The sequence below is a fragment of the Buteo buteo genome, chromosome 2, assembly GCF_964188355.1.
Source record: "Buteo buteo chromosome 2, bButBut1.hap1.1, whole genome shotgun sequence".
Taxonomy (NCBI): Eukaryota; Metazoa; Chordata; class Aves; order Accipitriformes; family Accipitridae; genus Buteo; species Buteo buteo.
In genome coordinates this window covers 68,649,794-68,672,221 of record NC_134172.1, presented here as the reverse complement: position 1 = coordinate 68,672,221, position 22,428 = coordinate 68,649,794, and the positions used below count along the sequence as shown (strand labels likewise).

Genomic DNA, 22,428 nt, shown 5'->3' with positions numbered 1-22,428 from the left:
CAGAGTACTTGTCCAGATCGCATTGCAAAAACAAGGCGCTTTTACGCTGAGGGCAGTTTTGGAAAGTACACGGGATTCTTACAACCAAGAGATGAAGCCCTGGAGGAAAAAAAAAAAGAGAGAGAGAGACAAACATATGTTGTTCCAAGCAGCACGTCCAAGAACCTGTCACAGCCGCAAGAGGCACACGAACATGAAGATCACAGGCATACGTCACCAATTTACTGACAAACAGCAGCTCCCACAGACCAAAGGTCAGGCCTGGGAACACATGGCTCTGCTTTACTAGGTACTAGAAGCAGATTCTCAGAGGACCTTCGAGAGCACACCAGTGACGAACCAGGCAACAAGGAGCAGAAGAAGTGTTTGCTACTCCCTCACCCCTGAGGGAGCCTGGGTACTAGTCCTAATCTGTTTCCTCCATCCCTGCTAATCCTAATCACCCAGAGTAGGAGTTCCCACCAGGGAGGAGGGAATTAGATCTTCTCAAGGACAATAATCCGTTTAAATACAGCACTTCCTAGGAGACTCAGCACTTTTCCCAGCAAGCAGCCCTGCTCTCCGCACAGCCTGCCCTCTCCCATGTGCCAGGGGAGACAGAGTTGGGTCCCATCCCTCGAGAGCACCAAGCTGTCAGAGCAGAGGGGCTTGGAATGGAGAAGCAGCAGCTTCCTCCAAGTCTTGCTTAAGAGAAGAGCTGCTTTAGTCCAAAATGGCATGAAGTCACCTGTGGACTTGCTCCCAGAGCAGCTGATCCCACAGAGGCTGAAACAGCTCTACACCCACTTGAAGACCCACATCAGTTAAACGGGGTTGGCTTGAAACTTGGTTGAGCAAGACTCTCTACACATTGCTCTCCTATGTTTGACGGCAGAAAAACGTGCTGCTGTCATCAGGGGACATGCACAAGCTCATTTCTACCTCCCTCTGTGCCTTCCGGCCGCAAGGGGACAGCCCTCTCAAAGTGCTGTCACAAAACTGATCACCAGAGAAGGGATGGACTCACCTCATTCTGCCATACTCCATCTGCTTTACTTGCCTGGAGGCGCTTCAGTAGCTCCAGAAACCCAGTGACGCTGGTCCCACAGGAGTCACTTGTGGGTCAGATGCTGAAGGCAGCTCGGGAGCAGCTGACAAAGCTCCTTTGAGCTGCAGAGCTCCCTGTTACCCAGCTCCCAAAAGTAATTTCAGATCAGAAACAGTCCAAAAAGCCAATTTTAGAAAGTACCAGTTTATTTGAGGGAAAAAAAAAAAAAAAAAAATCAGTAACAGTGGAAAATCCCCAGAGCAATTACACAAGAGAATCTAAATATCCCGAGAAGCAGCACCACTCCTGCCTTTCTGGTAATGCTGTCCGTAGGCAGTAAAGTTCTCACTCTCCTTCCCAGTCTACAGCGAACTCTGTGTGGATTTTAGAGCCTCCCAGAGCCCACAGTTTCCCCGAACACGCTTGTACTGCGACCAAGTGAGTGAGTCAAACTGGAGGAGAACCCTTGGGAAAGTCCTCTTGCACTGATGTCTCAATACTTGGCTCCCCTGCGTTCCCCACTTCGCCTGCCTAGCTCTGAGAAGCAGGTTCAGCTGGTGGCAGCTGAAGTTCTTTGTTCTATCGCCTCTGAATTTGCCCTAAAGCCTACAACAAAGCCTCAGTAAGGAGGCTTTGGGAGTCAATAAGCTCTCTAAAGAGCCCTTGCAACCATCTGGTTTTGTGCAGCCTACCCAGTTACTTAATTTGGAGACCCACACTCAGATTTTTGTCTTAAACCACACCAGATTCAAAGAGCTGCAGGAGGACACGACTTGTGCAAAGTAGTTCTGTAACACCTTCCTGCAACAGAGGCATCGGACACGCACGTTACCCTTCACTCTAGGAGCTCTGGGGGAATTGGTCTAACTCTCAGCAGAGGTAGGAGCTATGTACATGATATATTAAGAAAGACCCACCGCAGGAGGTTCAGAGCTAGCCATCTATGAAAGCTCAGTGCTCCCAGGTAGGAGATGCCGCCGAGACAGACTTCTAGCTACCAAAGCCAGCCTTCTGCAAGAGGCAGGTACTCAGCACAGCACCGCAGGGGACTCTGCAGTGCAGCCAGCTCCCAAAACAAAAAGTTATTTTCTCTGTACTGCGAGCTTCCAATGCTTGCTTCAAAGAGCAACTCCAGATAGGGATCTCTGCTCCAACTCTGAGGATCAAACCCAACCCATCACTGACGGCAGCCTGCTTCCAGGCACAGCCTGGGACACAGCAACGGAGCCCGCAGGGCTCAGGCTGCTCCCAGCTGCCTTCCCTAGCACAAGCCCACCTGTCCTCTAGACAAGACACTGGACAAACAGCAGTACAAACGAGAACAAGCCTCTTACATACAGTAAAGCTGCTGAAGAATTAACTCCAGCCTTCTCACTCTTAACTGTATATTTCTCAGTAAAACATATAATATATAGCTCTATAGTACTGATTATAATATATTACAGGCTAGAAATACTCTCATCTTTTCCCTACTTCAATCATATTATGAATCCAATTTTGCATACAGATTAATCCTAGAAGTTATTGCCTTGAATTTAAAATTAAAATTCACAGAATAAAGCTTAAATAGTTTTCACAGAGACTCATTATATTAGTGTTTTACATAAAAAGGATAGAAGTTACCAAATGAGAAGAGCAGCCATTTCAGAAACTATAAATAATTCTATTTTTAAAAAAATCAAATCCTAAAAAAGTTACGGGAAAACCATAAATAACTTTACCCTCTACAGTAGCTGCTATAGAACTACAAGAAACCTGTAACACACTGTAGCTAACTCTGCTTCAGTTCAGAATATGAATCATATAAAACAACATCTCTAGAGAAATGCCCAGCCAAAGGAAACACAAAGGGATTGAAAAAATAAATCTGAGGAAATTAAAAAAGTAATTTTTTTTTATTCTTTCAAAACAATTTCTACAAACTTTTATATAAACATTAGGCTATTTTCTTTAAAATTTTGTTATAAAAATATCCTACAAGCAATCCTCAAAAAAGTTAACGAGACTGAAGGCAAGGAAAGGGTGTCATCATAGCCAAACAAAACTGGCTGTCCCGATTTCATGGACTAACGACCCTTGCCTGGGGCTGACAGGAAGAGACAGAAGTCTCCTGGGGAAAACATTCCCATAGGTCCTTTATGGCATTCAGGGATTTTGAGCCCCTATGGGCCTTTTACTCCCTGATAAGGCAACATTATCTGTAGTGTAAGAGATACATAAATAGTTCTCCACAAAAATGCTTCACATCAACAGCCTGCTGCAAGACATCTATTAGCAACGTTTATAAAAAAAGCCATCTTCTACAGAAGCAGCCAATCTGAGCACAGCACACTGGATGCAAACACATGGTGTTTGCTTCCATACAGTCTGTTTTGTGTTTATATACCTTCTGTAAAACCAAGCAGAAAATTTGGCATCTTTATTCTTTTCACACTAGCTTTAGAAAAAAAAATACACTGAGGGTTTTTTCAGACTCTTTGTATTTCACTGGGCCCTTGTTAGCTGAGCAGGATGGGAAGGATCATGTAGGAAGTTTGTTTTTTCTCAAAGTTGCTTTGAAATTCAATCCCAAAAGAGCATTTGTTCAGCACATCTCAGCTGAGGGCACAGTGTTTCCATACAGTCTGTTCATCCCTTGATGGGCACAAGGTGCTGCTGAGCTTTAAGCATAGAACTCATTTGTAGGGGCTTTCTTGTAGATCGGTTTCTTCCCAAGGTCGTAACTGCCTTCATCCTTTTTCTTCATGCGATAGACTAAGAGGAGGATCAGGAAGACAGCAAACAGGAGGCCCACCGCCCCTCCTGCAATGAGAGCTGAGGAGGAAAAAAGAGCACGGAATAAGTCTAAACTTCTGGACAACTCCAAACAATCAGCTACATCTCAAAATCTGCTTAAGGATACCAGCCCCCAGAACTGCCTCCAGTGTCAGCGTTGCCCTTGTGTCTGTCACCATACATGCTGGCATTTTCAGTGACAGCAGATGCTATTGGAAAATGCCATAAATTGCTTTCAATCCAACCATAGAATAATCACATGTTCCACATCAAACAGTTCGTGTTAAGCTTCTGGTTTAGTGCAAGAAAAACTGTGACAAAAAGACATCCTCCCTGCGTGGAGACAAAGCAAAAAAAAAACACCCAAAAAAGCCCCACCACAACCCACAAACAGCGTCAACTCCAGGAAAATGGTATAGCTCCGATTTGAATGCTTTGTTAACTATCTGTGTGAGCACACTCTGGGGACTCTGCATTTCAATTAAATAGCAACATCCCACTACCACCACCTCCCTCCAAAGAACACTCCAACAACCAAAAGCCACAAACCCACAAAAACCCACCAAGATTTTCTCTCTCCTCACACCAAAGGTAGCCACAAGACTTCAGTGAAGTTTATCCTTTGCTGTGCACCTACTCGTTGCACTCCAGCAGCTTCTCTGTTAGGTGGCTTTGCAATCCACTCTTCCAGTCAGTCACTCCTCCAACTGGAAGGATGGCTGCAGATCAGCAAGATGTGCCAAGGTTTGTACTTGGACCATCAGGCCAAGTACTTGATGAAGCATGCCTTGAGACAGATCTGTCCCACATGCTGAGGGGAAGCCAGTCACTTGGTTTTGCTCTAGACAGAGGTACTTAGATTTGTAACAGTTGACTAGGTGTTCAAATCCCTTAGAGGGGTTGTTTGGTTCTTGGCAAGGCTCACAAAAAGGCAGGACTTGGGCAAAGGTTAGAAGGCAAATGCCTCCATTTGATATGAAAGTCTATGATGTCATTGATTTATGGCTAGATACGCCTCTTGTTGAGGTAGTATCTGAGAGCAGAGCAGCTGCTGCATAACTTAAGTGGCACTTAAGCCAACACTCAGCTGGCAGGCTCAAAACCAATCTGTTTACCACAGCAAGGCAAGCAGTAGGCTCTTCTGCTGTTTAAGGACTAGAAGGCAGAAGTGACATTGCTACAGGTACTCACAGAGGTAATGCATCTCACTCCCCTTGTGAGTAGGGAACTGCTCCTCAGAAAAACAGGGAACAATAGAAACTATTTTGATTTACAGTATTAATGATTTATCAGGACAAGGTGGAGTATTACCTGTAAGGACTTCTGTTCTTTCAAAAATGCTGCTGTTGGCTGTGCTTGCCATGGAGATCTTGTTGGACAGGTTCTCTTTGACAGGTACAGCTTTGTCTGGAATGATTTCATTGTCCACCATTGTATTTTTCTTCTCACCTTCTATCTTTCTCTCAGTATCTCCAGGGATATAGTTGTCAGATACCTACAGAATATAGACAAACCACACCCATCAGTGGTAGCACCCAGTAGCACCCAGTCTATCTACAATTGAAAGTAGGAAGGTGTGCAGGGAAAAGAAAGTTTGATTAGTGCATTATGAGTACACTGTTCCTGCTCATGCAGGTAGATTCATCTTGATGCCACGTCTTGCAGGGGGAAGGGTATTCAGAAAGCTTCACAGACAGACCGGAGTAGCTATGTGTTGCTTTTAACATGCAGAGGCAATACCTACCACAGGAGTATCCACGGTGGTCAGATATATGGCATCTTCAGAGTCTGAGTAGTCTGCAGGGGGTGGGGGGGGGGGGGAAGAAAAAAAAAAAAAAAAAAAAGGACACTAAGTTTTCCTCTCATTATTTTTCCAGAATTCAGACAATTCCCGCAATGTCAGCAAGTGCAGACAAACTAAGACTCTTATTCTCTGCTGACTACAGTTCCCCCTTACCTACTAGTACTTTTGCCATTTAATGGCTTTGATTGCACAAGACGATGAGACGTAATCTTAAAACCAGCACCTCTTGCATGGGAGGGGTCTTCAGCTGAATCCACTGGCCCCTGCTGCAGATTATCAGGAGTTACCCTGCAAAGCAGGTCTGCTATAGCTTGCTAAGCTAATGCCAATGGAAGGCAATGCTCTCACCACCCATCCCTAAAGGATAGTTCGCCAAACCTCTAGTTACTGGATCTGCCTAAACATGTTGGGCACCGATTTCAGCACTTGTTCTTTCCCCTTTAGAGAACAAATGTTCACATAAAGGGGACACGGAGTACAGAAACTGGTTTGGGCAGGGAACTTTGCACGTCACAGAGTTCACTTGAACATCAGTTAGTCCTTTACCTTGTTTGGCCTCAGCTGAGATACTAACTTTAAGCCTTTTAACACTGCCTCAACAACAGATTTTTTTTTTTAATTATTATTTTTAATTTTTTTTAAAGTTTCTCAGAAGTTCTTTGGAGTTCAATAGGAAAGAGATCCAGCCACTGCAATGTCTTTTCACTTGCAGCAAGACAAGCCTGGCTGGACTCCATCTGTCCTCCCCAAGTGATTCAACATCACAGTACAACCACTTTCACTGTTCTCATCTGTGAGTGACGACGATTCACACGGCTTTCTCATCTCCACCTGACACTAGTTCCCTCTGGAGCTCTGGTTCTGCACTTAGCCCATCACTCATGGGCTGGTGCCAGAAGAAATTTCACAGCATCAACTGAGGGAGATCCATTTCCCCCCCTTCCCTGCGTACCTCCAGACCCAGATGTCTCATCCATATCTAACGCATCAGAAGTTAAGTGAGGCCTGAATTCGCCAATGTCTTCATCATCTGGCAAGTCTCCAGAGGCAGGGTAGTCAAGCCATCGGGCATCCATGGTCTCTGTTTCTCTCACCTGTAAAGGGGAGTGGAAAAGTGTTAAGTATCAGGCAACTCCTCAGAAGCATTTCACAAAAGGTCAGGAGTTCAGAGCCTGTGCTGAGCACATCAGTTCCATCAGAAGAACATTAAAAGCTGAACTTCCTCTCCACCAAGAGCATTATCTTCATCAGCCTGGAAATAGCCAAATTCCCCTAGAGTTTCTCAGAACAGAAGTGAGAGCCAGCCTGGGAGGGGAATTTCCCGATGGCTACAGATTCAGGAGGTTCACTTGAACACACAGGGTGAAAATAACACAAGATCTTGGTCAGGAGTTTGCAGCAAAAGCATTTGGAAAAGCAATACCTTCAGTCTGTGATAAGTGGGGATTTGGAAGGACTTGCTACTCCCAGAGAAAAAGCCTGGCACCTATAGGTCAGTTTTTTGCATAGCACCAAAGCCTCATGCTGAGGCAATTCGTTGCTTCTTGTACTGAGAACAAACCTATTTTATCACCCAAGGGTTAGAAACTGGTCTGTCAGTTCAGCTGAATTGCAGTGCAATATAGTATGACATTCAAGAGCACTTGCTATCGGTAATGACTTGCCTGAAGGAAGAGCTTCCCCTGCCTCACTTCTTAAAAGGCATGTAAACAAACAAGTCTGTAAAATGAAGTCCATGATCCTATGGCCAGATCAGTTACAGACACACCTTAGCAAAATGGCAGGAAAGCCTCCCAGAGAATCAGCTGTTTGGCCACAATGGCAACTTACACACCAGAGCTTGTTTGCACTTGGACCTTCAAGGAGCCGCAAGCACAAACCTCCTGCCCTCACCAAGGTTATGCAATTTCCCCAGAACTATTTCTCCTTGCCCCACAGCCCTGGGGCCAGCCCTGGTCAGGGCACCACAGGTATGAGCTCTCAGGTTGCTTAACACCAGCCTGCAGATTCCAGCAGCTCCAGATGCTTCCACAGCCATGAAGTAATGGGTGTGGGGAACTTGACCCCTTCCCCTACGGCAAGAAGTCCCATAGCTAGGGGCAAAGCTGTCAACATTTTTTCATGCTGTCCCCACAGAAAAACTGGCAAGTCTTTCTGAAGGCTTGTTTACCCAGGAGAGCATTTTTAAAACATCCCTTTACTCCATAGTCCTGCACATCCAACGGCTCTTCTTAACGTACCGGTTCACCATGAGCTACAGCCTCACAGGGGTGAGGATCAGAGACTCGTGGGGACAGTTAGAGCCGGGTGGCACCACTGGAGCCCCAGCGCTTGCTGCTTCATTGGGGCAGCAGAGAGACCCTGAGCAGCTGGCACCAGCCCTCCTGCTTGCACACCCAGGTGTGGCCCATCCTACAGCCCACCAGTGACACCGACTGATGAATTACATCCACTCACAAGCGAAGACCAACAATCAGCCACAACCCATGTGTCAGCTTCCTCTGTCCACAGCCCCAGCCCTGATTCCAGCCCAGATTTCCCTGCCCATTAGCATACTGGTTTTGCCACAAACAAGACCTTGTGGTCAGGACAAGATGTTTCTCATTTTGCATAAGGAGCAGTGGCTACTAGATGTGCTTTTCATTAGCTTATTGAGGCATCTTTGGTTTCCCCAGCAACTCTGCTGGAAGATAACCAAATGAACAGCCTAGAGGGCATGAAGTGCTGAGGCCGGCTCTCCTCCTAGACCCCCTGTCTCCACTCTGCTTGAGCTTGGCATTAGGTGATGGGAAGGGGGCTGGGGAAGAAGGCCAGCTGGGAAGAAATCCCCTCCCAGCCTGGAACCGGGCATTCCTAACATTATGGATCACTCCCTCCAAGGCAAATTCATTTCAAGATATGTGAAACCCAGCCAAAGCCAGACCTGCTATGGAAACTGCTGCCAGCATGCAGTAGCTGTTCCCAGGACAGCTTCTGGCCATTTCATCAAGGGGCAGGAAGAGCCCAATTCCCATCTGCCCGAGATAGGGCACTGGGGCTGGGGAACACGTTTGCTGCAGATCCGTATAACTTGGCTGCGCCAGGGCAGACCAATGTTGGCAAAAGCACTGCGCTGAGCCGCACCCCTGTGCCAGCTCATGCCGTACTTTGTTATGAGTCACAGCTAGCTAATGTCCTAATGAGGGCGGCTCAAGAAAACCTGTGTTTAAGCCACCAAGTGGCTGGACAGCAGGCTGGCCTTATCAGATCAGCCCAGCCGTGAGCAAAGCCGTGGCAGACAGTCACGGTGATTAGTACATACAGTGGAACGCACCAGGTTCGGCTATCAGAAAAACCTATTTAAATCAGGACAGACAGTGTTTACAGGCCAGAGGACGTAACAAGGAAATTACTGACTCACAAGCTTAAAGGAGATTATATGGGAGCGTTCCCCGAACTCACTCTTCATCATCCTCTTGAGCAAGGACAGGGAAGTTCCTGGAAGCCATGAGAGCTTCTCAAACCATACTGGAAACTTTTCTTGTGGGCAGCGAGCCTCATTTTACAGATTCATCTGCCAGGGAAGTTAGAGGGCTGCTGGGCACCTCCACACTTACAGTCCAGGTTTCAAGACATGCTCTCCTAGGGAGCAGGCTCCCACTGGGACCTGGGGCATGGGCAGCCCAGGAAGAGTTAACACTGGAGTGCCGTGTTCACGGGGCAGGTCTGGAGCAGGCACATTCCTCGCATACACACCTGTGAGAAGGCACACAGGCACTTTCACAGACTTAAAAGCAAGAGCTTCAGGCTTCCCAAGTGCCACATAAAGAGCTCGCTGGAGTAATGCTTAAGAAGTGCACCTCTTTCCAAGAGGATTCAGGCCTCCCTACAGCTCCGCTACCAGGTGAACAGGCCCCATGGAAGGTCCCTGTGCTTCCTCTCGGCTGGCAGGCTGCAGCCAAGAGGAAAAAACTAGGAGACTGCCGCAGGACGATGGTCAGCCCTTGCCAAGTCGTCTCTGGCCACATTCAGCTTAACACCTTCTGCAACTGCCAGCTGGAGAAGGGCACCAGCGCTGCTCGGAGTCTGCTTTCCACCACCTGTTATCCCAGCACTGGAGCCAGGCCAGGCACTTGCTGGGAGAGACGGACTGGGCGGCTGCACAGCCCCACCTCACCTCAGCAGCTGAAGTCGAGCCCTACTATTAATATGCTCCTCTCTAGGAGCGGTCTGTACAAAAATCAACCTTTTCTGCAGGAGTCTAGTTCCAGGATTTCTTCCTCATGTTAAGCAGCTTTATCCCCAGTAAGCACCAAGGGGGATTAACCAACATGCTGGGGAGCAGCAGCTTTTCCTGCCTGCCAGTGGCAAAAAAATAAGTTTATTCCCCACTAGACAACCAGCACGTCAGGCACGTGAACTATGAGCGTCATTCCTGGAAAAGCCGGGCACAGAGGTCTCATGTTTGAGCCTGAGACAGGCTGCACTACTGGATGAAGCCAGACACTGTTTGCTCAGTTCAGGCACAGGAATCACACCCCTGGTACACCAGGCAGGGGCTTGCAGCTATACTGTGCTCCATCCCTAGCCCACCCTGCTCCATTCTGTGCTCCTGGGGCCTTCACTTACAGCTCCAGCATACCACTAGCCTCTTCTCAAAGCAAGAACACCTATTTATTGAGGGAGCAAACAAAGTTTCTGTTCGATGTGTGCATTTCCCCAGCCGCTGGCTAGTTCTGGGAAATAACAAACACAGGCAGCTCGCCTGCCACAGCCCACACGTCCTCACCACAGCCTTTGCAAACCGCTTCAAAAAAAAAAACCAAAACGATGTTTTGGGGCAGAGACAAAGGTTTCCAGACATGGAACAGGCTTTTACAGCTGGTCCTTTTCTCTGATCAAACACAGAGTTCATTAAAAGCTTCTTAGAAGGGTCACAAGCCAGCAAGCTGCGAAGGAAGTCAGACCTGCAGAGACTCAGGCATCCGAAGTGCAGGGAGCTTTTTATCAAGTTTATAACTTTGGCACAAACACCCAGCGCTCGCTCCTGCATCTCCCTCCCCAGCACTGTGTACACAAGTCTAGCAGTAAACAGGAGCAAGGTGAAAGTCAATCCTTCCTAGACAAAAGCACATGGAGCTGGGCCAGCCTGGGAGGTGGCAGAAGAGGGGGCAGAGGTGCAGACTTGTTAACTCTTTGTAGCCTGTAGGGACAGATAAACGTAAACTGCTGCTGGGGCTTTTCTCAGGTGCTCTGTACTAGGGGACAGTTGTACAGATCACCTCGTTTCACTTCAGCGAGCAGTATTACACAACATATCTTTCCCAGACCTGTGCTGTCACGGACAGATGTCACCTCACCACCACAATGCATATCTGGATCAGCTCAACAAGAAAGGGCTCCTGGGTGACACGAGCAACAGGCCATATGCCCCAGCCTTGGAGCCTGGTTATTAAGAGATCATTCTTGCAAAGCCACCACCCTGGCCCTCGTGCTGTCCTGCATCATGAACCAAAGAGCACCAAATCCAATGGGGCCTTTCCAGTGCAAGGATGCAAAGCTCTGTAAACCACTGAGCCCAAGAGAAGGGATTTCCATAGGGTTCACTTCCACCAAGCTGTTGCAGAAGCACGCAAACCAGGAAGGTTTTAAAGCTCACACAAAGCATGCAAAGGAGCGCGGGTTAGGAGCTGAGCTCATCCCCTTGAAGCATGCCAGCTCCCCAAAAGCAGGAAAGCTGAAGAGCCGCACAGTGCTGGAAACGGGGTGGCTCAGATCGGTGAGAGTCAGCCAAATAGAGCTGACCTCCAAGGGAGGGAGGCGTGCAGTGAGGTAACAGGCAAAGACAGCTCTATCTTCCCATCTTAATAAACATTAAAAGAAAGTTATTAGAAGCGACATGAGCTTCCGGCAGAGGCAGCTCCTGCCAGACTAGTAAGGGAAGGGTCTATATTTCCTCCCAAAAGACCCTTTACTCCCTCCTCTCCCCTCCCTCCATGCTCCAGCTCTATGTAGGGGGAAAAAAAAAAAAACCAACCCAAAACAAAAGTCACTTTTGTCCTGAGAGGAAAGCAAATATCAGTATTTCAATCTAGGTCACACCTAACTCCTTCAACACATCAGCAGCAGTGCAAAAAAAAAAAAAAAAAAATCCATTTGTGCCAGCTCCTTGTGCCCATGCTTGGAGGGTACCATTTTACCTTTTGTTCCTGGTCAGTCTGTCCCACATAATTTGCAGCACACATGGCCCACACTGGCCTCTGTACCAAGGGACAGAAGTTGAACAGCTCCCATCCAGGCACACGTGTATTTAGTTGCATGACAGGCTCACCCCGAGGCTTCCAGACATGGTTAAATACTACCGTGCCTTTGCTCAACACTTTTCAAGCAGTCCTAGAGCAGGACCACAGGCACAGTGGCTTTGGGCAAAGCCAGCCTTGCCCATGTCCTCTCCAACAGCCATTGTACAGATGCAATTGCACCACAGTGAGCCATAAAGGTAAATCTGCAATGTCTCTGAGGTCTAAGGGGGAAATCAAAGACAGACGTACAGATCAGGGCTTGCAGGCAGCTCTTGGCTGGCAGCAGGTGATAGCACTGCATCTCCAGTACCCCAGACCAGTTGTTTCATGCTGTCTCTTTGTGCCTCTTACCAAAGAGGGAAAAAATGTATTTATTTTTTGAATTGTACTCAGGAATACAAGCAAGGAACAGGGTCTTGCTTAATAAGACAGAGCAAGAGCAACATGCAGGCTGTTCAGCTGGTAAAAGTGTCACTCATTCAAGGTGACTTAAGAGAAGCATCCCCAGTCCCTGTCCAACCAGGTATCCATCTTCCTGCAGCCACATAACCAGTCCTGTGTGCTCACACTCAGCAGCCCACGTGCTACGTGGTGGCAGAGTGCAGTAACACACGTCCAGCACTAACACGGCCTCAGCCTGGGTCACTCCCCCACTTGCCCCCACTCCCTGTGTGATTCTTTAAGCTGTGTCGCCACAAGCAGCTCTCCTGGGGGCTCATGTGGCAGCAGAGGCATAATCCCCGTGACAATTACACCGTAATCCCAGGCTCTGGAGAGCGACCCGCTGTCACGGGTGCCTCCCTTGCAGGAGGGATGAATCCTCCCGGGCTCTGCTTGCTCAAAATAGGCTTCCCTGCACTTACAAAGTCAAACCTCAGTTACCTTTTAACTCGTGTGCGTTTGCTTACACACAGTCTGCTCTCTTCAGACCACACGGTATGCGTGTGCCTTTCAGGCCATGCGATAGAAGCAAGCAGGAGGAGGACGTAGAGATTACAAAGGAATGAATTCTTGTTTAACTGCTCTTGCCTGATTATCAACCAAGAGCAAAGCCATAAAGATTGAGTCCTTTACCAGACAGGCACATGCTGGGATCTGTTTATTGCAACGGTGGTAAAACAGCTGCTCTAAATAGTCAATGCCCAGCTCCGGGAGACCTACAAGAGCCAGAGCGGGAAGAAGATGACTGCTTCCCGCTTTCAGCTAGAGGAGATAATGCTCAGCAGGCAGTTGCAGATAGCTGCGGGTCAATCACTTGCCCTGAAGCAAATAAAGATAAGGTTCAGAGGAAAACTGCAGGAGGGAAAAGCAGGAGCTCTCATGTGACTCAGGAGGAAAACAACTGCAGCAGAGACATTTCACGCCCCTGAAAGGTTCTCCAGGTCATGGGCAGTGATACACACCTAGTTCATAAAGAGATTCTATTTTTTATGGTATTTACAAACCTGATCATAGGTATTTCATATACTTCACTGCCCAGGGCTCAGTTCCTAAGTTGGAGAAATCTAGTCAAGGTTAAAAAAGGAAGTTTTTCTGGCTCACGACTCACTCTGAGTTGCCCTACTCTATACCAGGAGGCTCCTATTGCATCCTTGCTTGTGGAAAAAAACAAGGATATAAAGGCCCCAGCCAGGCAGCTTTTCCATCAAGGATGATTTCTCATGCTGATACTTCAGGCTTGGGATATTTCATATATCATATTTCCCCCTCACGCTGGGGATAGGCCTGCCCTCATTGCCCTTTCCTAGAATACAGCTACACCCCAATATTTCCCTGGACACACATACAAGGAGAATTTCCACTTGGCAAGAAATGCGTGACATGCATTTTCGGGATCTTTATGCTCCCTCATGCCAGAGTGTTAGCAAAATTAAGCCAGGCAGACACCCAACTTCAAAGGGTGCCTTTCCTAGCGGGCTCACCATGCAGCTAATCTCAGCTTGTTTGTACAGTCAAGATTCCCAATGCTGCACCCTACAAATGCCTCCCCCCCCACAATCTGTTTTAATCTAATCAGAAGTAGTAGCCCAAAGCTTCAGGCTTAGCCCAGGCAGTTGAGCTCTGCCAGCACAGTTACACTATTAAAGTTTTGCTCTTTTGGCAAAGATACCAGCAAAAAATTGTGGCAGAGGAAGTTATCAGCACAAAAGCACTTGACACAGCGTAGTTGTACCACTCTGCTATCAGGCTATACCCATGTAAGCATTTATACAAACAAGCATTTCAACAACAGGGATTTTCCTAGTTAGCTACAGCAGCAGAGACAGGGTTTCAGTGCGTGGGGTTTTTTCTTGTTTTGTTTTTTAATAGAGACATTCCCAACTTGTGCAGAGGTTGCCTTGGCTTTGGCCCAGAAAGCAGCAGACACAGCGTGTGCTATTGGGGATCATGCAGCTGTACTTTGGGAAACCTGTCACTCCCAGGAGCATTTTCCTCTCTTGGAGAGCTCTGGACTCCCAGCCAGCCTTCCGCCCCTTTCCGAGCAGGGAGTGAGCAGCTGGCAGCAGTTTTCCAGCCCTCCCTGACCACATCTCTGCACCCACACTGTCACAGCAAGGAGCAGAGGGACCCAGCTATTGTTTTGGTCACTCCTTCCTTGGCTCTACAAAGCCTGTGCTTGGCTGGACTAGCAAGTCGTTTACTAACCAACATGCAGGACCAGCTCCTCATACTCAGCCTCAGGAAATTTAGAATTAGCGCCAAGAACAGCCCGCACATAAACAGTCTCCTGCAAGATCCTGGCTCCAGAATCTGCTCCACCGCACACTGTGGATTTGCAATAAATATTTATCTCACTGGGAACAGCGTCTTCCAAGCAAAAGCTTCTGACATCAGTACAGACTGTATTTCCACTTGGGGAAGAGAAGTTTCTCTGTTTTTAAAGGGGCATACTAGCCCACAAAAGAAGCTTCTGCCACCCTCCTGGCACCAAGCTGGCCAGGATCCATCCCTCCACCTATGGGTCCCACTCCTCTCCAAGCCAGCCTGGCAGCACCCCATCACACCAGGCATCCTCATTCCAGCCATGCTCCTCTCAGTCACTTCACCTTAAGCACCGAGATATCTGGCTACTGTGCCATGCAGGCCATTTCGGTGCAAGTCCAAGGCAGGCACTTTCACAGCCACTAACGCACGTTAACAATTCTTTTTATTGCTACAGTTTGACTGTAATGGCAGCTAAAGGGCTGGAGGCAGGGTTAGCCTCGCAGCAAGCAGCAAGGTAAACAGGGCAAGGCCGCATCACTTTGTATTCAAGTTCTACAGCAGACAGCAGCACAGTTTTAGCTGAACTGTGGTAGAGACACCTTTTCCCCTTCAGCAGCTAACGCAGAACAACATCAGAAGAGAGAAATCCTTCCCATGGCAGGCTCTGCTTTCCCTGACAGAACACAATTTGTTTAAGCAAGAAGAAACCTTGTTTTTGTTTGACATGACACTAGCTGCTTGGGTAACAGTGCTACGGGTCTCCCAGTCTCCTTCCCACCCCAAGGAGTGTCTCTCTAAGATTTTAATTAACTGCTTTGATTTTTAAGTTATCCCAATAATTTGTCTAACAGCAGCCTCTTGGCATTTTATAAGCAGAGTCTCAGCCTCAAAGGATTTAAGAATAAAACTGACAAGAGTGCATATTTCCAGCAAAAATAAGACTTTTACAAGAAATGTATTTTTGAAGTCAGCCAGCCTTCAGAAACTGAGAGGGACGCGGCTACATCTTGCGTGTTTTCCCCTCCTACACTGACATTTTCTCCAGATTCAGGATTAAGTATTTAACCCTCTCTTTTGAGACTTTCCACTGCTTCAGCTTGCTCTGAATGCTTTCAGTCATTTCAGATAATACTACTGCCTTCTCCTCTCCCCCATGCAACTCTGGTTTCCAACTCTATCTGTCTGAAAACGCAGCAACCACAGAGCTGCCAGAGCAAGTTAGTGGTTGCTCAAGACAAGGCCATTTTCTGATCTGCCTGTGCCAACACTAGCTCAGCTACTGGCAGCAGTCATATGTCAGAGCCCCAATAGCTTTTTTGCCCACCATAGCCACAATGCGAGGCAGATTAGACAAGAGGCAGCAGCGAAGGTGCTCAGTGCTGAGGGCAGCACAGATCGTCTGCCAAGCAGCACTAGTTTTGCTTGTCACCCCTTTTCTAACCCCGTAAGAAGAGATCCACCTCCGTGCTGCAGCACCTCGGAAGTCTGAGTCATTGCTTTGGGTAAGGGGCCAGGGCTGTTACTCAGAGGGTGACAGCAGAGTGTCTGGGAGCTGCGAGGCCAGGCAAGTGCCAGAAACCCTGAGTCAAGAGAGCATGACTGCTGCGAGTCAGGGCTGATGGTGACACATAGCAGAGCTGGTCAGAGGCAGAAGCATTTGCTGGACGACCATTCAGGCACACACTTAAAGAAAAAAAAAAAAAAGAAGTCTGAACTAATCCAGAAGTGCAGCCCTAACAGTTCATTAATGTAGGATCTTTTATAGCCCCTCAGAGCAGTAGCTTATTACAAGTTAAATTCTTTAACTAGGCTGCCCTGTCTATTCAGAGCCACCAAGCCCAGTCTCATCACAAGAGTCTCATTCTAGTGCAAATCATCTGAATCCTTAATTTAAAGCATTTGCATTCCACCAAGTCTCAAACAAACAGCCACATATGCTCTGCAACAGCAGCCCGGAGGTCAGGCATGCGCAGGGTTTGTCCCCACTGGTTTTGTAGCGCTTCAACGGCATTAGCTTCTAGTTTGAGGTTGCAAAAGCAGCACAACCCTGCTGTTGTTACAGAGCATTAAGGACCAAGCTGTAGTGAGTGGAGGGGAGAATGCAGCTGCAAGGATCTAAGAGCAGGCTGAAGAGGATAAATGTTAACTCAAGAGCAAGGAAGTGTTTTGAAGGATGGACACTCTGTTCTGTCTAGCGAAAGCCATAGCTGGGGAGCTCTGCGGCATCAGCGAGCCACAGTAACTTAATCAAGTAATCTTATGAGTCAACTTAAGTCATTTACATTGCAGACCATAGAACCACAGTTATCATGCCTCCTTTATTGGTACAGTTACTATCACTGAATTAAAAAAAATGTTGATTGTAAAGACAAGGTCCATCAATCTGTCCATTTGAGAGAGAACTTAACACACACAAAATGCAACACAATGCAGTGTTAACTTATAGCCAAGTGGATTCAAGCAGCCAGCATGTTTTCAACGGAGCATTCCCCAGCACCAGGAGTCAGAGGGAAGGGCAAATTAGCTGCAGTTGTGCGGATGTCTGCATGCCAAGCAGCCAGCCAGAGTCCCTCCTCTCCATCATCACTCTGAAAGTCAAGTTAGCAGCTTCCAGCTTGTGGTAGAAGTGGGACACAAGTGTATCAAGAAGGCAGTAAGCCACCACAGGAAACCATGACAAGGCCCCATTAGGCTCCACTTCAGGTGTCTGAGACCAGCAAATGGCCTCCCCACCCCTACCATTCAGAGAGCTCAAAGCAATAGTAAAACCATTAACAGAGGCTTGGAGGGGAGAGGGGAAGACACACAGGGAAAAACATTTTCACTGTTGTTGGACTGGATCCAGGCTTTTGCAGGACCTCAAAGTGCCAAAGCTTTGGGAGACAACAACAGGAGGGGCAGGGAAGAGAGCAATCATGTTGGCTAACAGCCTTAACTTCCTAGAGTGAATGAGTCTCTGGTATCGTGAGTCTGGAAAGTACCAAGTTCAGCCGCCATTTGCCTCTTGCATAAGCTGTTTGGAAAAACTGAACCCCAAGGAAGTGCTCTCCAGCATGGGAGCTGGCAGGCACTTAAGACGGATGAGAACTGGGCAGCAGGGCTGTTTCCCTGACTGTGCCCCAAGCACTGCAGGGGCGACTGCTCCCACCCATGTGGGTACCTCCGTGTCTAGTATGGACAAGGTCCTGGGCTGCAGAGGGACCCCGCACCCCTGAACTCCCACCCCAGGAGCTGTGCATGCAGTTCGACAAGGTGCAAGCTACTAGAGAGGCTATTTCTTTCTACACGTTACAGGCCTTTCATCCCCACAGCCAGCTCTAGGTTCAGCTACTGGAAGTCATGGGCTCCTTCCTTTCAGGACTAAGGGACATCACCTTAGACACTGTAATTTTGCTGCTCTGTGTTTTAGGGAGGCTGAAGCAAAGCAAGGATTTGCTCCACATGTTCAGCTGCCCCAGGTGTTTGCCAAGTCAGAAGGTAAAATAAAGTAAAACGTGCAGATAGCAATGTCTTGATTTGATTGGGAGGGACAGATGAGAAACTGGGCAAAGAGCTGAAAGAACAGGCCTCGGGGATCAATGGCAGCAGGACAAGCCAAACCGGTTTTAACATTAATAATGCTGCACTACTTTCCAAACACAGCTATCATCAACAAGACACCAGCTTTGCCAATCAGGAGGCCTCCAAGCATGATTGCTTTAAACCAGCAAACAGAGACCACAAACAGCACGAAGCCTCCCCCCTCTCCCTGAGCAACCCTCTGCCAGCAGCTTCTGCATTGGGATTTCTGCTTGTCTATACTGCTAGGAACACAAAAAACACAACACTGTGCTGCACAGAGACTTTTTCTGCGTACTGCAAGGCAGAAAAGTAGGACGGCTGCAACGACCTTGAAGCCCATTAGCACTGCTAGGGCCCTGCTGAGCTCAGGGCACTCAGAGCCTTCTTGCAGCTCAGTCAAACATAAGAGCAGCCCAAGTCTACAGCAGGCAGATACCTCTGCTGCAGGGGAATACCCCCTGCTTCCCTCCTGTGCTGCCAGGGGCACTTCTAGATGCTAAAAGCACAGGGAGAGTGCAATAATGCTACTCTGCCCAAGCAAGGCAGACCTCAAGTCCTTCGTCAACTCCACTGATCCCATGTCTGGCTGCATTGGTGGCTTTCTGCTCGTCCCCAGCAGCAGGCCCCGAAAGCATCTTCTGCAGCAACCCCATCCTTGCACAGCACAAGCAGAGGGGAGCACCCTGCCTGCACAACCTTTGCTTTCTAAAGCACTCAACCAGAGAGGGCTGGGGACCACTGGGAGATGTCAGGCTTCAGCTCCAGCCTCCACCCCCCCACCCCCAGGAACAAGATGATGTTCTCACACAAGGCTGCTGGGCTGTTGTAACACAACCCACCCACAGCCTAAGCACCAACGTCACACTTCAGCACTTCAGTAATATTCCCCACCCTGTTACACATCCAAGATTGCTTCACGTGGAGAGGTCTCATCTACACCAGAAAGCCACGCAAGGGGAAAGGAGCCAAGGCATTTTTGTTTGTACAGGCTCAGGGAAATATTCAAGCACCGAATCACTCTCAAAAGCCATGCTCTTACATAAGCGCAAGAAATACAATCCCCGTCTTGTTAAGAAACAGCTACCTGTCTTCACCCTGCCTGCACAGAAAAACTAAGAGCCATGTGCTGTGCAGCTCTGCACGTTTTGGCAGTACTATTAAAAAAAAAATAAATATGGGAGGAGCACCAGCAGAACTCTCCCAAACAGTGTGTCATCCTCATCTCCTCCCCAGCAACCTGTAACCCAAACAATTTGTTTGGATAAGGCTTTATAGTAGGGCAGTGTTACTTCTCAAGCATACACTCCATCTTAAGCAGCTCAAAAGATACAGACAAATACTCCGTACAAGTTCTATATAAGGATTTACAGAATACATCTGTGAAAGATCTGTTGTCTTTGCAGAAATCTGATGCTTGCAGACCACTCTGTTCCCCAGGGACACCAAGTTACATTTCATACCAAACACAGTCAATGCAACTTCCAGATGCTATCTGCCCCAAAGTTTTGCCCTACTAGTTTGGGCCAGTTCTCAAATGAGCAAATCACGTGCTTAATAGAAGGGATAAAGACACCAGATTAGAGTAAAGTGGATTTGGGCTGGTGGGTCTTAGCACAGAGTAGCTGACAATTACTACAGATGCTCTCTGTGGCAGTTTCCTACTCTACAACCAGCAACCCCCCAACCCTGTGTCCCTATTAGAGGGAGCAGCAGAGCCTTATCAGTTCTGATCTGCCCACCCAGCCTTCAGTCTAGAAGGAAGCAGTGTGGACGATTAAACCTCGTTTTGAGAACCCCTGATCTCCTGCAGTTACTTTAATCTCAGCAGCTCTTTCAGACTAGCAGAGGAATCTGCCCTGACTGCACTATTAGCAAGATGGACACACACAAACGAAAACAAACAAACAGCAGGGAAGGCAGAATTCCAAAATCTCTGCTTCACCACGAAGATCCCATGTGTGCCCAGCTTGAAGCATCCAAACTGTTTCACCTCATTATGTATTTAAGAGACTCTTAAACTCTCCATGGAAATACATCATTTTTCACTCCCATGTGGAAGCGAGGAAGGTTTGATACACAGAGAAGGACACCAGGTACCGGCACAACCAAACTCAGGTAAGACTGGAAAGTCTACGCAGGTGCTGTAATGCATTGTGCATATCTAACCCATCACACACACACAATAAAAGAGGGATTAAAGGATTTAAGTCCATGACCAGCAGTTGGAGATCAAAGCTGTAATGGAGAGCCACTCATTTTATCACATACCCTTTTACCCTGTACTGCTCCAATTCCACCAGCCCCGCTTACAGAAGAGCAAGACGAGGCTCACCACTGCGTAGCGGAGAGAAAGGGACTGGTAACTGACAGGGCAGGAGTCCTGGCACGACTGGGCCCGGACAACGCTGCTTTGGCACCAGACGGAGGCGTGCAAGCCCGGAAGGAGGCAGGGGAACCGGAGGAAGGACTGGGAGCTGCCCTATTGCCATCAACTCATTTTGGCCCCCGCTTCCCCGGAGAAGGACAAATGCCTGGGGACAGATCCCCGGGCGGGCAGCGGCGGCATTAGCTCTCAGGCTACCGGCGAGCGGGACCTGCCGCCAAGCGCAGCCCCGGCCGAGAGCCCCGGCCCGGCGCGGCGGGGAGCAGCCGGGTCACCCGCTCCCCGGCACCGGGAGCACCCTTCCCTCCCGGGGCTCGCAGGCGGGGGAGACCCTCCCCTCTCCTCTCCCACGGCCCGGCAGGACTCACCGACTCGGCGGCGACGGCTTGCAGGAGGAGGCCGAGCAGCAGGGCGGCGCGGAGCACCGGCGGGACGCGGGGCAGCGGCATGGCTGGGTTGGGTTAGGCACGGCGCAGCCGAACGGAGCTCTGGCCGCTCCCCGCCGCCGCCGCCGAACTTATAGGGACGGTGCAGCCCCCGCGGGGGCGGAGCGCCGCTGCCGCCCGCCCCGCCGGGAATGCCCGCGGCCTCCGCCCCGCATCCCCGGCACCGGAGCCCCGGCGGCGGCTGCCCCGCATCACCGGCACCGGGCATCCCCGGGCGGGCGGCGCCGGCCTCGCCGCGGGAGCCCGGGCACCGGGCGGCTCGGCTGGCGGAGGCGGGAGGCACCTGGGGACACTGCCGGGAGCGGCGGTTCGGCAGCACTTCAGCCCTGCTGCGAAACCCGGCGGGGGCCGGCTGTGACTGTGCGGGTGCGGAGCCTGCTCTGCGAGGCTTGTGTGTCCCCCCCGCTTCCAGCCGGCGTGGCGACAGCCACTAACTTGTGGGGAAAGGGAAGGAGGGGGGGAAGAGAAAGGAAAGGGGGGAAAAGGGGGGGGAAGGGGGAGGAAAAGGGGGGGGAAGGGGGAGGAAAAGGGGGGGGAAGGGGGAGGAAAAGGGGGGGGAAGGGGGAGGAAAAGGGGGGGGAAGGGGGAGGAAAAGGGGGGGGAAGGGGGAGGAAAAGGGGGGGGAAGGGAAAGTTGGGGGAGCAGACATGCAGCATCCGCTTTCGCGGCATTCCACAAGTGACAGTCTCACATTTACAGAAAACAGAACGACTCTCTCGCAGCATGTCATCACTGCGGTTATCAGGCAGGGTGTTACATCACACAGTTCTTGTTGGAGATGGAAAACGAAACCACTTCTTCTGTTTTATCTGTAAGTGGCAAGCACAAGAAACCCACACAAATTAATAAGGGAAAAATGCCAACAGCACAGTTTAACTAGTTCAATTTTAATTCTCTCATTAATAACTTTGCCTGACCATGAGACTTTGCTTAAAAGCATCTGTTTCAGCCCCTTAACAACCCAAGGTGCACCTGAGCTACCATACCGGTACACCCTCTGTGTCAGTCCCTCGTTCACACTGCAGTTACTCAGTCTGTGCTTGGGCTTTAGTTTGCAGAGAATAATATTTTCTTAACGGGGAAGCAATGCACAGACTACAAAGCGTGCATACCATGATCCCATCTGCCAGGTATCGATGCAAACTGCTAGATCTGGTTCTTGGCCCGCTCCAGCACTACAAAGTCACACCGAGAGAACATGTAGCCTTCCCCCGTCCCACCTTAGCATGCTAACCCTCAAACCAAAAAGATCCCTAAGGTAAAGCAGCCTTCCCAACTGGCTGTTCCTTTGGGAATAAATAGGTACAGAGGGTGTGAGCTGAGGCCAAGGTCTCTGCAATGTTTGTTAGGACCATGCTTGCACACATGACCACTGGCAGGAGAATCTCCTAGCAACACCGTGCTGAACTGGCTGTGGATCCAGTTGGCATAACATGAAATAACAA

The 22,428-nt window shown here is 49.1% G+C and overlaps 1 protein-coding gene across 2 annotated transcripts; it reads right to left on the bottom strand.

Annotated features, from left to right (window-relative positions):
* Positions 1-1,210: 1,210 nt before the first annotated feature.
* Positions 1,211-21,792, bottom strand: SDC4 (syndecan 4). Of its 2 annotated transcripts, none has more exons than XM_075018341.1 (5): positions 21,675-21,792; positions 6,559-6,700; positions 5,547-5,599; positions 5,114-5,297; positions 1,211-3,841 (listed from the first exon to the last, which is right to left on the bottom strand). In XM_075018341.1, the coding sequence occupies exons 1-5, from the start codon at positions 21,711-21,713 to the stop codon at positions 3,690-3,692; spliced, it is 570 nt and encodes a 189-aa protein (XP_074874442.1). In that variant the 5' UTR covers positions 21,714-21,792; the 3' UTR covers positions 1,211-3,689. The 2 variants fall into 2 exon arrangements, with proteins under 2 accessions (XP_074874442.1, XP_074874433.1); XM_075018332.1 differs by lacking the exon at positions 21,675-21,792 and adding an exon at positions 20,906-21,057.
* Positions 21,793-22,428: the final 636 nt, after the last annotated feature.

Excerpts from the sequence above, each read along its gene's own strand:
- SDC4 (XM_075018332.1), bottom strand. The coding sequence starts at position 20,986 with ATGCCGCTGCCCCGCGTCCCGCCGGTGCTCCGCGCCGCCCTGCTGCTC. Across the intron at positions 5,600-6,558 it reads TGAGACATCTGGGTCTGGAG|ACTACTCAGACTCTGAAGAT; the intron begins GTACGCAGGGAA and ends CACCCCCTGCAG. Across the intron at positions 3,842-5,113 it reads AAGAACAGAAGTCCTTACAG|CTCTCATTGCAGGAGGGGCG; the intron begins GTAATACTCCAC and ends TTTCCTCCTCAG.